At 50.6% G+C, this 16,216-nt stretch overlaps 1 protein-coding gene across 2 annotated transcripts in view; it reads right to left on the bottom strand.

Moving 5' to 3' along the window:
• CDC42BPB (CDC42 binding protein kinase beta) overlaps positions 1-16,216 on the bottom strand; it is a 115,273-nt gene that overhangs the window by 25,008 nt on the left and 74,049 nt on the right. The window contains exons 11-28 of one of the 2 annotated variants that reach the window (XM_073578020.1): positions 12,015-12,134; positions 11,798-11,931; positions 10,444-10,686; positions 10,181-10,291; positions 9,336-9,580; positions 8,690-8,795; positions 8,257-8,381; positions 8,044-8,149; positions 7,346-7,396; positions 6,663-6,811; positions 6,420-6,514; positions 6,261-6,334; positions 4,010-4,102; positions 3,839-3,916; positions 2,521-2,626; positions 2,164-2,300; positions 1,860-1,999; positions 1,539-1,620 (exon numbers count right to left, since the gene is read on the bottom strand). In XM_073578020.1, coding sequence (XP_073434121.1) covers positions 1,539-1,620; positions 1,860-1,999; positions 2,164-2,300; positions 2,521-2,626; positions 3,839-3,916; positions 4,010-4,102; positions 6,261-6,334; positions 6,420-6,514; positions 6,663-6,811; positions 7,346-7,396; positions 8,044-8,149; positions 8,257-8,381; positions 8,690-8,795; positions 9,336-9,580; positions 10,181-10,291; positions 10,444-10,686; positions 11,798-11,931; positions 12,015-12,134 — 2,195 coding nt within the window. The remainder of the gene's footprint in view (positions 1-1,538; positions 1,621-1,859; positions 2,000-2,163; positions 2,301-2,520; positions 2,627-3,838; positions 3,917-4,009; positions 4,103-6,260; positions 6,335-6,419; positions 6,515-6,662; positions 6,812-7,345; positions 7,397-8,043; positions 8,150-8,256; positions 8,382-8,689; positions 8,796-9,335; positions 9,581-10,180; positions 10,292-10,443; positions 10,687-11,797; positions 11,932-12,014; positions 12,135-16,216) is intronic. The other variant, XM_073578021.1, reaches the window with a different exon arrangement.

A 16,216-nucleotide genomic window follows, 5' to 3' on the forward strand; every position in this document is an offset into this window, starting at 1 on the left:
CGACCTGATACACTTTACTATTGAGCCTGGATACAACTGTAGCAAACACTCAGCTGTGAGCAGGACAGTGCTCATCTGCTCCAGGATAACAGCAGCTTTATACAATCGCAGTTGTGTTGCACTTACTCCTATGTAAATAGTCATTCTCCACTTTAAAACAAATTCTCTTGGGTCCAAAATCACTTTCCTGATACATTATTGGAGATGTCAGAGCTTGTGTATTCCTCCGATACAGGGCACCAAATCCCCTATTCCTCCGATACAGAGCACCAAACCCCCCTGCATAGACATAACGTAAGTCACAGCATTCTGGCTGCCTGCAGCCACCACTAGAGGGAGCTCCCTGCAGATGGTGTTACCGTCGGCAACCTCTAGTGGCAGCAGCAGGAAGTAAAAAATAAAAGCAAGGTGAACTTTAAACCTTTAAAGGGTTGTGTCCTATCCAGTTTAAGCATTTATTCTGCACCTCTCATGTGGTAAGAGATGGTTCCCAAGTCAACTGCTTCCCAAGTCTGAGGCTGTGTGCACACGTTGCATTTTTTAATGTTTTCGCGGCGTTTTTTCGCTGCGGAATCGCTGCGAAAACGAAACGAAAACGCATCCCATGCAATCCTATGGGATTCCGCAATGCTGTGCTAATGCTGCAGATTTTTCCGCTGCTGAATCGCATAGCGGAAAAATCCACAGCATGCTCATTATATTGCGGAACTGCGGCGATTCCGCACCAATAGGAATGCATTGATCCACTTACTTTCCGCATGTGGCTATGCCTACCATGCGCAAAGTAAGCAGATCATGTGCGGACGGTACCCAGGGCCTGAAGGAGAGAAGACTCTCCTCCAGGCCCTGGGTACTATAATCCTGTAAAAAAATAGAAAATAAAAATAAAAAATAGTGATATACTTACCCTCCGGCGGTCCCCAGAGTCATTCCCGCCTCTCACCACGCTCCTGGCATCTTCCGGTTCCAGTAATGCTTTGCGCGAATGACCGCTGATGACGTCGCGTTCTCGCGAGCGTGACGTCATCTCAGGTCCTTCACGCAGAACATTACTAGGACCAGAAGATGCCGGGAGCGCCGCAGAGTAGATCGGGGGTCGTTGGAAGGTGAGAATAACAATATTTTTTATTATTTTAACATCCTATTAGCATGGCTTGGAATGTGCAAGTATTCCGCAAGCGGAAATTTCCGCAGCATTTCTGCAACGTGGGTACATAGCCTTAAAGCGGCGGTTCTTGGTGCTGCAGCTCGGCTTCCACAGAAGTGAATGAGACTGGAACTGAGGTACAGAGAACGGCTATGCTGTGTGGCCTCTGTACAACCTGGTGACATCAGACCCTGATCCTAATAACCGGTTGGTTATCAATACCGTCGTCCTGGTCTGTCCCCCATGCTGGACTCCCCCTTTTCCCACTAGGGCCCCCATTATTACACATCTGTAATACGTCCAAAAGTCCAGAGCACCCCCCGGCCCGAACCCTCCTGCTCGCGAACAGCAGAATTAATGTCATGAAAGGTGTTATCGGGGTGACACGTACCCGAAATATGCAAGGAATGTCCTTGCGGGTGGCGTGAATCACATCCGACGCCAACACTGAACTCACGGAAAACTCCTCGTCTCTGATGAAGGGAAAAAACAAAACAATAAGGAGCCTGAGGATCATTGAGGGGTTAATATGCCGCATACAGATATTTGTTGTATGCTGTTGCAAAACTACAATTCTCAGCATGCCCTGGCAGCCACAAGTGCACCTCAGAGCATGCAGGGGATGACAGATGGTGTATGCTCATTATCCAGACATGAGTTTAGTGCGTAATTACTTTTATCAGCTGCAGAGGAGCGCAGGCAGCTCACTCACCTGAGGTCCACCACTTGACTCGCCACCACTCCCGGCTGGGTAGACTTTCCTTCTGGTATGTCATACAGGAAGAGTTTACAGTCGCACACCATGGCATATGCCCGCTGCCAGCCTTTCTTCACACCCGTTGGCTTTGGAATCTGTCAAGAATGGTGACATTAATTTCCGGGCACCGTAGTGCGAATCACACTAAAATTAAAGCTACGTAAGGAGCAACCAAACAGTATGGCAGGAACGGATCTGTGCATAAATGTCACAAAATCATAGAAAAATAAACAAAATACAAGTTTCTGAGAGCACTTACCCTGACGTAGCCCTTGTAGGCAGTCCCAATGCCACGCTGCACGTCCACCCCCAGAGGCCGCTTAGACTGCTCCGCCGGGATCGGACACACTTGTGGGGAGAGGTCCTTACACAACACGTGACATGCGAACGGACACACTGTGCATGGAAAGAAATACCATTATGCTCCAGAACTGAATGAACAGCACCACCCCTGGGCACAGTTTGTGTCTGGTATTGCTCCTTAGCTTCACAGAAGTGAATGGGGCTAAGCAGCTATACCTGACACGACCTGTGTACAGAATGGCGCTGTTCATGCAGGGAGGCAGCCATATGTCTAATTGTGTAAAGATGATGTACAGTTGATGACGGCACCCACCTTCACAGGAGAAGCCTTGGCGTATGAGCCCCACCATGATGGACGTGCAGTGGGAACACTGTGTGGGGCTGGTGAAGGACTTCACGCTGAGCTGATGAGCCTTGGGCTGCGGACGACACAACAGAGACAAAGACACTTTACGTTAAATGGTGCCGCTGACTGATCTGTTAGTCCAATAGATTTCTTACTGCATTCTGGATTAGCAGGACATCCAAACTATAGAGAGCTGTTGCTAGTCAGCAGGCTCCCAAAGAGACCCGTGGCGCCCACCAGGCTCTAAGAGACCCGCGGCGCCCCCCCAGGCTCCCAAAGAGATCCGTGGCGCCCCCCCCAGGCTCCCAGAGACCCGCGGCGCCCCCCCAGGCTCCCAGAGACCCGCGGCGCCCCCCCAGGCTCCCAGAGAGACCCGCGGCGCCTCGCCCCAGGCTCCCAAAGAGACCAGTTGCGCCTCCCAGGCTCCCAAAGAGACCAGTTGCGCCTCCCAGGCTCCCAAAGAGACCCTTGGCGCCCACCAGGCTCCAAAAGAGACCCATGGCGCCCACCAGGCTCCAAAAGAGACCCGTGGCGCCCACCAGGCTAGCAAAGAGACCCGTGGCGCCCCCCCAGTGACCCTAAAAGGCCTGTTGTGTCCCCCAAAGATAGCCTTGGTGCTCAGACACCCGTGCCACCACCAGGCTCCCAAAACTGCTGCAAACCAATGTGTCTGAATCCTGCCTTACACTGATGGCTGCCAAGGTTATATAGTAATGATAGGAAGCAGAGGAAGAGCGGCTGCTGGACACATTTATGGATCACATCCTGACAGAGGCCGTGCTGACTACACAGGGCAGGAAGGCGCAGCTCTCCCCCATCACACTATATTGCTCCCCTGATATTGGGCGAGAACACTGTCAGCAGAGGAAGATCTATGCAATCAGCTGATATAGTATCAGGAGCGAGCGTTGGGACCGACACCAAGACGAGCGTGAACCCTAATACCTAAAGGTCTGTGTTGCGACTGACACCAGGACGAGTGTGCACCTTAATACCTAATGGTCTGCGTTGGGACCGACACCAGGACGAGCGTGCACCCTAATACCTAATGGACTGCGCAGAGACCGACACAAGGACGAGCGTGCACCCTAATACCTAATGATCTGCGCCGAGACTGACACCAGGACAAATATGCACCCTAATACCTAATGGTCTGCGGCAGCACGACAGCTGGGAAAGAAGGCAGACATTAAAGGGAGGGTCCACATTTGAGCATGTAGGGTCTTCAGCACCAGCACGTGTCCCAGACCGCAGTGCATTTTGGCTCTACATTTTGCAGACGCACCTTTGGAGCAGAGCTGGACAGCAGAGTAAATGTTGGGGACGGAGTGGGTGGCGTCCGCGGCTGAGATCTTATAACCTCCTGCAGGAAGAGACATTGATATAAGTGATGATGTGCGGTATATATGTAAGCACCCTCTCCCACAACATGCAGATCAGCGGAGCCCATCCTCACCTCTGGCTGCTGCTCCTGACTGGAAGGAGCTAGAAGAGAGGAGGAGACGTCCAGTGTGGGGGCGCTGATCTCCGGCTCACTGATCATACTGGACTGTGGAAGAAGACAATGTCTGTTACATGGACAGTGGGGAACACGATCTGCGGCGCTCATTGACGGCCACGAAGAGGCAGAAATAATACATGGTTTTAGTTAATTCTGCTTTTAATTCTATGAAAGAAAATATAAACATTTTGCAAAATTGTAGAACAAAAAAAAAGTAAGCTTCTGGACGCAATAATACATCCTACACTGGAGCGGGCTCAGGATCTGAGGCTGCACCAAACCCGGCAGATAGCAGCTGTGTTATACAGTCAACACCCGCCTGCAGCAGCAGCAAATAGGGCGGAGCTACAATTGCTCCTGATTAACCATTTAGACGCTGCTGTCAACTACTGAAAGTGGAATTTGATTGGCTCAACCTGCTGAATAATAAAAACAAAACAAAACGTGTTCTATTAGATTTAAAAAATACATATATATATTTTTTTTTAATATATATTCAATATATATATTTTATAAAATATATTTAAAACGTAAATAAAGTACAAAAATTGCTTGCCATTGCAACATTGTAAAATTTTGAACGGCAAAAAGGAAAAAAAATTTTTTTAATATTGCACTTTATGGAAGAAAAAAAAAATCAAAATCATTTTATGAAATCTAAAATTGTAACCTTCTGCCGGTCGGTGCCACGAACTCTGAGCAATGCAGGGTTAAACAAATATTACATGAGATAACATGACACAAAGGAGAGCGGGCGCCGGATGGTTAAATTATAGGTATCTAGGCATTAGTGAAGGCGCCTTGCTCTAGACAAAGGTTAAAAGGACATTACAATGGCTGTCGGCCTGGGATTACTGGGGTTCATGGCAGTGATCGAACTTACGTCTTCCCAATAAGCAAGAAGTGAGGACATGGATGAGGTAGATACTGGAGCCTATGAGGGACATCACATCAGTACCATGTACCCCGCAGTACGGGGGATCACAGCAGATACGCAAAAAGCATCAGTGGTTCTCAGAAGTTTTGTAATTTATTTTTGGGTCAGATTCATCATTTGCGTTTTTCTTTAAAACCATTTCATTTTTTTTTTGTTGTCATTTGTTGACTTTTGTTTTCAGCAAATTCAAGTGATTCATGAACTTTGCGCAATAAAAAAAAAAAATGTATTTTTGCCTTTGACCCCGCATTTTCCTGGCAAAAAATTGCAAGCTCCGTTAAAATGTTGCCAAAGGTGAGCAAAATTTCAGGAGTATGGAAACTTTTAAAAAGTTCCAATTAATTAATTGGCCACAAACATAAATCTTGCCCACATTGACAAATGGAGAGAAAAAAAAAAATAACAGGCACATGTAAAAAATACTTAAAAATGACAAATTTGGCACAAAACAAAAACTGGCTAAAAACACCAAAATGCCTCAAATAAAAGGGCAGAAATGTGATAAAGAATCAGGCCCTTTGTGTTTGCATAACTCGCCATCTTCAATACTTCCGCTGGCTGTTACTGAATGGGAACAATGTACTTTACTTCCAGAGATGGACCGCCCTGACCGTGCTATCAGTTGGCTGCGTGTAGCTCTGTCCTTCTCTTTAGGCCTGCGCTAACACATTGTAACAAACTGCAGTTGTGCAGGACAGTCAAAGTGGGTTTTGAGTCTCAGAATGAGAACAAGAGTCTTTCCATTCACTGACAGCAAGCACAGGTCCAGGTCTTAAAGGGAATCAGTCACCCCTTTTTTGAGATATCATATAATGATATCATTCAATTGTGTGTCACATGAGGATTCTCTTAGTACTTTTGCTTCCCCCTGACCCCGAACCTTTCATGCATAAATACCTTTTTTATATCGGTTCAGATGTATGTAAACTGCCGCTGTCCGGTCCGCTGGGCGGGGCTTATTCAACTGCTCCCCCCTCCCTGTCTTGCTCTACACAAGAAGAAATGCATAGAGCAAGACAGGGAGGGGGGGAGCAGTTGAATAAGCCCCGGACAGCGGCAGTTTACATACATCTGAACCGATATGAAAAAGGTATTTATGCATGAAAGGTGCGGGGTCAGGGGGAAGCAAAAGTACTAAGAGAATCCTCATGTGACACACAATTGAATATCATTATATGATATCTCAAAAAAGGGGTGACAGATTCCCTTTAAGGAATAGATGTCAGTCGTGGCAAACGTGGGTTCGCACGGACGGACACATCTACTCACCCTCAGGTCGTGGGGTAGGGGTGAGGTGTTGAAGTATTCGAAGATCGATTCCTGGAAGTCTGGGAGTTTAAGACCTGAAATAAAAAGAAAAATTAAAAAAATTAGAAGCAGAAAAGCCGACGTCCCTCCTACAGATCCTGAGGCAGGAGAAGCACTGACCGCCATCATCTCTCATCTTCTCCTCCAGCTTCTTCTTTAGACTCTGCATTTCTTCCAGGAGCTCCTTATTTTTAGCTTCGGCCTCTTTCAGTTTACTAAAAAGTAACAAAAAAAATACAAATATTAGTATCAATAAAACTATTCTGGAAACCTTCAGCAAGCTGGTTGACACAATGTGCACTGGTAACAAGTGAAGGCTGCTTCTTCTCAGAGGAAGTCGTTATTTCTATGGATATTCCTTACTTCTCAAACGAGATGTTGGAGTCCTTCGCTTTCCGCAGCTCCTCCATCACCATCTGTTTGGCGCGCAGTTCGGCATCGAGAGCAGACTGGAGCTCCAGCCTGGCGGACATGTCCAGCTTCTGGCTGCGCCGCACCTTCCAGAGCGGATCCTGCAGAGAACAGGCGACCGATTAGTTTCACCAAGACACTAACCAAACATCCAGTGTTCAAGGGGTTAGAGGACTACAACTCCCATCCGCAGCTGTCATTGTTGACATTTGCCTGTGTGGATGAGGGCTGGGCAGCGCCAGACAGCAGATTTATGGAAAAAGATCAGAATTAGGACACCACCATCCACCGATTTAGGTCAGATCCAACACCAGAAATTAGGGAAATCGATCCTGGGGAAGAAAAGTATTAATCTCTATCGTAAATAATCATACATCTCGGGTAATCGAGGGTCCCGGAGTCACCCCTGTTCCTGGGGATCACACAGCATTTATCGCTGCTGCACAGTTCACTCGCAGGATCCTTTGAGGGATCTGAAGTCGCATTCATCAAAAAAGTTTCTTGAAAAGTTTTTGAGCAACAGAGAAATAAATGGTGACGACAGAAGAAGTGATGACGCATGCAGGGGGGGTGCTTCTCCAGCCATGAATCCCACCACCATCAGTCACCACAGTGGGGACGACTCCAGCACTCACCAGCCTGTCGGCACTGTACGGCGCCAGGCCCTGCTGGAATGACATCTCAGGCTAAAGCAACAATCAAAACACAAAAGGTTACCGGAAACCAAAGGAAAACTACGTCTTAAATGAGGACACTGAAATACTCTATGCTGCTGGGGTCCGTGCAGTTCACTACATTTCCACTCCCCACACAATATAGTTACCTCCCGGAATAACGTGATGCTGTGGCTCTCTGCTCCTTATACAGGGACAACAGCTCACATCCCTCCTGAAATACTCTGTGCTGCTGGGGACCCTGCAGTTCATTACATTTCCACCCCCAATACATTATAATAATCTCCTGGAATAACACGAGCTGCTGTGACTCTCTGCTCCTTTTACAGGGACAATAGCTCACGTCCCTCCTGAAATACTCTATGCTGCTGAAGACCTCTCTCCGGTCGCTATACAAATCACGGTCCCCCATCACATCATCCCACCCTCATTATGAAGCTTCTCATCCAGTAAAGTAAGCCACGATCATCACATGAAATACTCTGTGGTGCTGTGATCAATCCCATGGCTTATCTTGCCATCAAATTTCCGCTCTGCCCCCTTCCTTTTCAGGATGGGTGGGGGTCTGAGGTCGGACCCCTTTAATCTCTGATACAGACGATTTCTTAAAGGAAAAGCAGCCGCACATCCAATGACGACGCTTCTCTGCAAGCACTTACCAGTGTTCTAGATCCCAGACTGGAGCTCCGCAGCGTCTCCAGCTCCTCTGTCATCTTAGATGCCAAGGCCTGCAGGTAACCGCGGGCGTCCTTCTCATCGCTGACCCTGGGAAACAAAGCCGCTACATCTCACCATCAGGTCTTATCGGAGATGTTAGTTACTTCCTGTGACCGACACTGCAGGCAGAAGAGGTGCATTAAAGCGTCACGTACCACTGGATGATTTCCGAGATCTGAGCCTCCCAGTGAGCGACGGACTCCTTCTTGTTCGTCAGGTCTTGCAGCTCATCCTCGATTTGTCTGTTTTGTGCTGATAGTTTATCCACAAAGGAGCAAAGCTGGAAAATGGGAGCAAAGTAGGGTGAACAGATGGGGTTAACACCAATGTAAGGGACTCCCTATGTAAAAAAGTGTTAATTTAAAGTGGAATCCAGTAGCAATAACTGCAGTGCCACCACAGGAGGAATGCGGTAGTACACAGTTCTCATTGTAGTCAAGAGTGCCGGACATACTGGGTCCTGTAGTGTACTGTATCTATGCAATAGCTGATAGACATATATACAAAGCCCCACCCACAAGCACCTTATAACCCAAAATTCTTTTTGAATATGCGTTAACCCTTTCATTGGTGTTCGGGCTGCCTTACCCGCTCGGTCTCAGTAGAAAGTTTCTTGTTCTCCTCCAGTAGGATGCTTCGCTCTCGTTCATACTTTTCCTTCACTGTTCCTACGGCTTCTTCCATCTCCGTTTGTCTGGAAAGTAAGGAAGGAACGGAGCAATGATTCCAATGGCCGAAGCCGGAAAAGCCACAAATCACCGGCCCACCAGGGGCAAGTGTATCAGAGACATTAACAACTGATGGTTGAGCCCATCATTAAAAAGGTCCAATCCAGGAGTTGAGCAGCGCATGAAGATGTCGGGCACCAATGCTGCATCAGCGGCCAACCCTCGACAACACTCGCAGTGTGCATCTCCCCCAGCCACCCTCTTCTCAGGACCACAAATGCTGGGCGCAGCCCCCCAGTGCCCCCCCCCCAGCACCACACCCGCACTGTCCCTCCCCGGCACCTCGGCACCACACCTGTGGCGTCCACCGCTTCCCCCCTGCACCACACTAGCATTACGTCCTCCTACCCCCCCCTGCACCACGCTTGAAGTGCGCACCCCCGGGCACCACACTCGCGGTGTCCACCCCCCGGCACGACAATCGCAGTGCGCACCCACCAACCACCACATATGGGGTGCGCACCCCTCCCGGGCACCTCACTTGCTCCTCATCATGTCAGGCTCACCTATCGCGCTTTGCTTTCTCCAGCTTGTCCCTCAGCACGAGGATCTCCTTCTGCAGGGCAAGCTGCTGGCTCTCGGAGTCGTGGATCCCTTTCTTCACGTTCTTTAATTCTAAGGAGTGGGAGTTCTCCCGCCGCAGCATCTCTTCCTCGTAGTACAAAATCTTCTTCTCCAGCTCGGACTTGACTTTGGTCAGCTCCTGCTGATGCTCCAATGTGGCCCCCGGGGGTCGTCCTCCCTGCTTCAACTGAACACAAGAGGTTGCAAACTTAAACCCCTGATGTGATGGAAAATGTTGCATCTCACAGTTGAGGATTTGTTACAGTAGCATCTATGCCTTCAGACTCACTTTATCTGAACTGATACATAGTAACAAACCATATGGAGAATTTTGTCCTGTAGCACTGTCGGCTTACATGCCTAAGTACAACTGCAGCAAATCCTCAGCTGTCAAAAATACTAGTTCTGCACGGGGATTCAGTCTCTGCATGTATGTAATGGTGTGGTCCAAGACTCACCAACATCAGATCATTGGGAGTCTGACACTCGGCACCCCGAGATTTCAGCCGTTTGCAGGTCCCGTGGCAGCTGGATGTACACAGTATACATTGGTGGGACAGCACTGCTCAGCGCCCTGCAGCTCGGCTTCTATTACAGTGAATGTGATATGAGCTGCAGTACCGAGTTTGGCCACTACTAGATAGACTGCACCGCCTTTGTCACGATCATTGTTGCTGAGGGGTGTTGGACGTCAGATCTCATTAATCTGATATTGATGACCCATCCTAAGCATAGTTCATCAATATCTAGGGGACAATCACTTTAAAGGACATAACAAATCCGCTACCTTCAGAGCCTCCAGTTCACTCTCCAATTGCTTGGAAAAGTTGTCACTGTGTTCCCGCAATTTGCGCTCCTTTGAGGCCTCGGCGCTGGCATCTTCAAGTTGGGCCTCCAGCTGAAAAATTATAGGGGCAATATATAAGTAAAAGATGAGACCTCCTCCCTCACCAGAACCACCAAGTGCCCCACTTAGCCCCATCTGCAGCACCCCCCTCAGGCCCATCCGCAGAGCCACAGCCCCATCAGGCCCATCCACAGCCCCTTCACCTCTTTTCTCGCCTTCTCAGATTTGCGCAGTTCCTGCCGCATGGAGTCCAGTTTTTGCATAACGGCTTCAAGTTCTTCCTCCTTGTCCCGAAGCTGGCGGGTAAGCTTCTGCTTCTGCGAGCGGAGGGTCGCCATCTCGTCGTTAAGCTCAGAGAACTCTTGCAGGGCGAACTTCCTCTGCTGATGCGCATCCTTCAGCTCCTTGGTCTGAGCCTTCATCCGCTCCTGCACCTCACAGTGTTGCTGCCAATGGGAAAAATAGTGGGTTACCCCCTGGATAACCAGGAAATCCCGCTCTGTTCAATAAAAGATCATGATCGAGCAACTGTGAATAAGTCGCCATTCTTTACACTGCTGGCTGTATCCAAGAACTTAAAATATCATTGCTACTAAAAAAAATAGGCCGACAAGGGATCCCCTCCCCAAGCAGGACAGTGCATTTGGAGGGGGCCCAGAAAACTCCCTACACAAGCAGCGGACACAAGTGTGCTCAGCATGTAGCAGATCTGATGCAAAAGCCACAGTCCGTACGCAATGCCCCACAGCCCGCGCGCAATGTCGCTATTCACTGCAGATTCACCAGGCAAAATATTCATCGGGCTTTGCGGCTGCAGAAATCTATTATCTATGGGAAATTCCAGTTCACCACCTACCACATTTCTTCTCGTCGTAAAAGCAACGGACTATGCCAAGGAGGGAGAACAAAGGCGCGAGGAATTGTAAAATCTGACAATGAACACATATTGTGGGGGTCAGACGGGTATAAGAAAGGCGGACATTTACTATATGGTGACTTTGCGTGGAGCATAGAAATCCGTCATCGATAAGGATCACCTGACATTGTGTGTATATTGCCAGATAGTCCGAGGTCAGCACTCAGCGCCACTCTTATCCAGAGGCCGCGTGTGGTACAGCAGCTCCTTCACATAAAGGCAGGGTGTATCGCACTGGAACCACTCTAAAACTTTGTATTCACTTGCATTATGCTGCGGCACAGTGATCCAAGTGTTCTTACCTCCCGCAGAAGCGCGAAGTCCAGCAATGTTGATAATTTAAAGCCCTCCAATAGTTAAACCCATCTGTCCCATTTTCTAGGAGATTTTTCTAAGGATTTTGATGAATTCTTTTCACCTTTTTTCTTCCCCACAGGCTCATCACAGGCCTGGAGGACAGATGTGAAGCTTACGCACGGTTGGCAGGCACATCACTTTCTTCTCTGGAAACTATCGACTTTAGATCTTTAACTCCACAGACATGACTTTTCTCCAACGATTCCAATAATCCAGCACTCTGGGGACGAAGTGCTGAATTATCAAAATCCTGAGCTGTCCGAAGGTCTCCTCACACAACCCACCTTCTGCAGATCATCTCGCTCCTGCTTCAGGATCCTCTGCTGTTTCTCCAGGTTTTTGATCTTGTTGGCAGCCTCCTCCAGCTGCTGCCGTAAAGTGACTGCGTCCTCCAGCTGCCGCTCGATCCGGTTAGAATCTGAAATAAAAATGGTAAATATCATAAAACGAAAACAGATGGTCTCGTCCCTTCCCCATCACCGGCTTAAATTCCGGAGATACCTGAGATTTTGTTCTTCAGACGCTCGATTTCCTCGTTCAGCTTCCGAATCTCCTTGTCCCGATTTAGGGTCCCCATCGACCGACTGGAGCCCTGGAGGGACTGCACGGCCTGTGTGGACTCTGGAGGGGGTAGACAAGAGCAAAAATAAAGACATATCGAAGAGATCCATGAGCCTGGACGTGTCACTGGCTCTGATGACTAACGGTGGAGACCTGGACGCAGAGATGTTGATAGTCAAAGAAAAACATGACTGAGCCTGCACGCACCCCCCATGCCTTGTCAGACACACTGACTAATGTTCAGCCTGCAAACAGCATCCCTACAGCTGCTCACATGACAGCAGCAGACAATCGCTGATCTCTGCATTCTTGAGCAAAAACATGAGGAAGCAACGACCAGGGGGAAAGGTGGAAGTACAGGAGTGGTAGCAGGGGGCAGAAGGTGGAAGCACAGGTTTGGCAGCAGGGGGTGCGAAAAGGTGGAAGCACAGAAGTGGCAGCGGGGGGCCAAAAAGTGGAAGTACAGGAGTGGCAGCAGGGGGGCAAAAAGGTGGAATTACAGGAGTGGCAGCAGGGGGAAAAAGGTGGAATCACAAAAGTGGCAGCAGGGGGGCGAAAACGTGGAAGCCCAGGAGTGGCAGCAGGGGGGCAAAAAGGTGGAAGTACAGGCGTGGCAGCATGGGGGGGCGAAAAGGTGGAAGCACAGGAGTGGAAGTAGGTGGCAAGAAGGTGGAAGCACAGGAGTGGAAGTAGGGGGCGAAAAGGTGGAAGCACAGGAGTGGCAGCAGGAGGACAAAAAGGTGGAAGCACAGGAGTGGCAGCATGGGGGGGCGAAAAGGTGGAAGCACAGGAGTGGAATCAGAGGGGCGAAAAGGTGGAAGTATAGGAGTGGCAGAGGGGGCGAAAAGCTGGAAGTACAGGAGTGGCAGCGGGGTCAAAGTTGGAATCACAGAAGTGGCAGTAAGGGGGCGAAAAGGAGGAAGCACAGGAGCGGCAGCAGCGGGGGAAGGGGCGTTAAAAAAGTGGAAGCACAGGAGTGGCAGCAGGGGGCGAAAAGGTGGAAGTACAGGAGTGGCACCAGGGGGGCGAATAGGTGGAAGTAGTGGCAGCAGGGGGGCAAAAGTAGGGCTGTGGAGTCAGAGCCCATTTTGGTGGAGTCGGAGTCATAGAAATTGAAGAGATGGAAGTTTGGCTTAATGACTCCACAGCCCTGGCAGGGCTGCGGAGTCGGCGTGTCAGAGCCCATTTTGGTGGAGTAGGAGTCGGAGTCTGTGTCATGGAAATTGAGGAGTCGGAGGTTTGGCTTATCGACTCCACAACCCTGGACAAAAGGTGGAATCACAGACGTGGCAGCAAGAGGCAGAAGGTGGAAGCACAGACGTGGCGACAAGAGGCAGAAGGTGGAAGCACAGACATGGCGACAAGAGGCAGAAGGTGGAAGCACAGACGTGGCGACAAGAGGCAGAAAGTGGAAGCACAGACGTGGCGACAAGAGGCAGAAGGTGGAAGCACAGACGTGGCGACAAGAGGCAGAAGGTGGAAGCACAGACGTGGCGACAAGAGGCAGAAGGTGGAAGCACAGACGTGGTGACAAGAGGCAGAAGGTGGAAGCACAGACGTGGCGACAAGAGGCAGAAGGTGGAAGCACAGACGTGGCGACAAGAGGCAGAAGGTGGAAGCACAGACGTGGCGACAAGAGGCAGAAGGTGGAAGCACAGACGTGGCGACAAGAGGCAGAAGGTGGAAGCACAGACGTGGCGACAAGAGGCAGAAGGTGGAAGCACAGACGTGGCGACAAGAGGCAGAAGGTGGAAGCACAGACGTGGCGACAAGAGGCAGAAGGTGGAAGCACAGACGTGGCGACAAGAGGCAGAAGGTGGAAGCACAGACGTGGCGGCAAGAGGCAGAAGGTGGAATCACAGAAGTGGCGGCAAGAGGCAGAAAGTGGAATCACAGAAGTGGCGGCAAGAGGCAGAAGGTGGAAGCACAGAAATGGTGGCAAGAGGCAGAAGGTGGAAGCACAGAAGTGGTGGCAAGGGCCAGAAGGTGGAAGCACAAAAGTGGCGGCAAGAGGCAGAAGGTGGAAGCACAGAAGTGGTGGCAAGAGGCAGAATAGGTGGAAGTAGTGGCAGCAGGGGGGCAAAAGTAGGGCTGTGGAGTCAGAGCCCATTTTGGTGGAGTCGGAGTCATAGAAATTGAAGTGATGGAAGTTTGGCTTAATGACTCCACAGCCCTGGCAGGGCTGCGGAGTCGGCGTGTCAGAGCCCATTTTGGTGGAGTAGGAGTCGGAGTCTGTGTCATGGAAATTGAGGAGTCGGAGGTTTGGCTTATCGACTCCACAACCCTGGACAAAAGGTGGAATCACAGACGTGGCAGCAAGAGGCAGAAGGTGGAAGCACAGACGTGGCGACAAGAGGCAGAAGGTGGAAGCACAGACGTGGCGACAAGAGGCAGAAAGTGGAAGCACAGACGTGGCGACAAGAGGCAGAAGGTGGAAGCACAGACGTGGCGACAAGAGGCAGAAGGTGGAAGCACAGACGTGGCGACAAGAGGCAGAAGGTGGAAGCACAGACGTGGCGACAAGAGGCAGAAGGTGGAAGCACAGACGTGGCGACAAGAGGCAGAAGGTGGAAGCACAGACGTGGCGACAAGAGGCAGAAGGTGGAAGCACAGACGTGGCGACAAGAGGCAGAAGGTGGAAGCACAGACGTGGCGACAAGAGGCAGAAGGTGGAAGCACAGACGTGGCGACAAGAGGCAGAAGGTGGAAGCACAGACGTGGCGACAAGAGGCAGAAGGTGGAAGCACAGACGTGGCGGCAAGAGGCAGAAGGTGGAATCACAGAAGTGGCGGCAAGAGGCAGAAAGTGGAATCACAGAAGTGGCGGCAAGAGGCAGAAGGTGGAAGCACAGAAATGGTGGCAAGAGGCAGAAGGTGGAAGCACAGAAGTGGTGGCAAGGGCCAGAAGGTGGAAGCACAAAAGTGGCGGCAAGAAGCAGAAGGTGGAAGCACAGAAGTGGCGGCAAGAGGCAGAATAGGTGGAAGTAGTGGCAGCAGGGGGGCAAAAGTAGGGCTGTGGAGTCAGAGCCCATTTTGGTGGAGTTGGAGTCATGGAAATTGAAGAGATGGAAGTTTGGCTTAATGACTCCACAGCCCTGGCAGGGCTGCGGAGTTGGCGTGTCGGAGCCCATTTTGGTGGAGTAGGAGTCGGAGTCTGTGTCATGGAAATTGAGGAGTCGGAGGTTTGGCTTATCGACTCCACAACCCTGGACAAAAGGTGGAAGCACAGACGTGGCAGCAAGAGGCAGAAGGTGGAAGCACAGACGTGGCGACAAGAGGCAGAAGGTGGAAGCACAGACGTGGCGACAAGAGGCAGAAGGTGGAAGCACAGACGTGGCGACAAGAGGCAGAAGGTGGAAGCACAGACGTGGCGACAAGAGGCAGAAGGTGGAAGCACAGACGTGGCGACAAGAGGCAGAAGGTGGAAGCACAGACGTGGCGACAAGAGGCAGAAGGTGGAAGCACAGACGTGGCGACAAGAGGCAGAAGGTGGAAGCACAGACGTGGCGACAAGAGGCAGAAGGTGGAAGCACAGACGTGGCGACAAGAGGCAGAAGGTGGAAGCACAGACGTGGCGACAAGAGGCAGAAGGTGGAAGCACAGACGTGGCGACAAGAGGCAGAAGGTGGAAGCACAGAAGTGGCGACGAGGCAGAAGGTGGAATCACAGAAGTGGCGGCAAGAGGCAGAAGGTGGAAGCACAGAAATGGTGGCAAGAGGCAGAAGGTGGAAGCACAGAAGTGGCGGCAAGGGGCAGAAGGTAAAAGCACAGAAGTGGCGGCAAGGGGCAGAAGGAGGAAGCACAGAAGTGGTGCCAAGGGAAAAGCGGAAAAGGTGGATGCACAGAAGTGGCAGCAGAGGTCGAAGGTGGAAGCAAAGAATTGGCAGCAGGGGGAGGTGGAAGCATTGGAGTGGCAGCAGGGGGTGAAAAGTGGAAGTGCGGAAGTGGCTGTAGGGGGAGAAAGCTGGAAGCACAGAAGTGGCGGCACAGGTTGGAAAGTGCAAGAATTGAAGCAGCAGCATGGGGTGGAAGATGCAAGCATGGAAGCAGCGTCATGGGGCGGAATCTGGAAGCACGGAATTGTCAGAAGGGGGCTAAAGGTGAAGTGACAGCACGGAGCGAAAAGTGGCAAAGGGTTGTGAG

This window comes from Dendrobates tinctorius, unplaced genomic scaffold (assembly GCF_039654945.1).
Source record: "Dendrobates tinctorius isolate UK_male_01 unplaced genomic scaffold, ASM3965494v1 ptg000058l, whole genome shotgun sequence".
Lineage (NCBI taxonomy): Eukaryota > Metazoa > Chordata > Amphibia > Anura > Dendrobatidae > Dendrobates > Dendrobates tinctorius.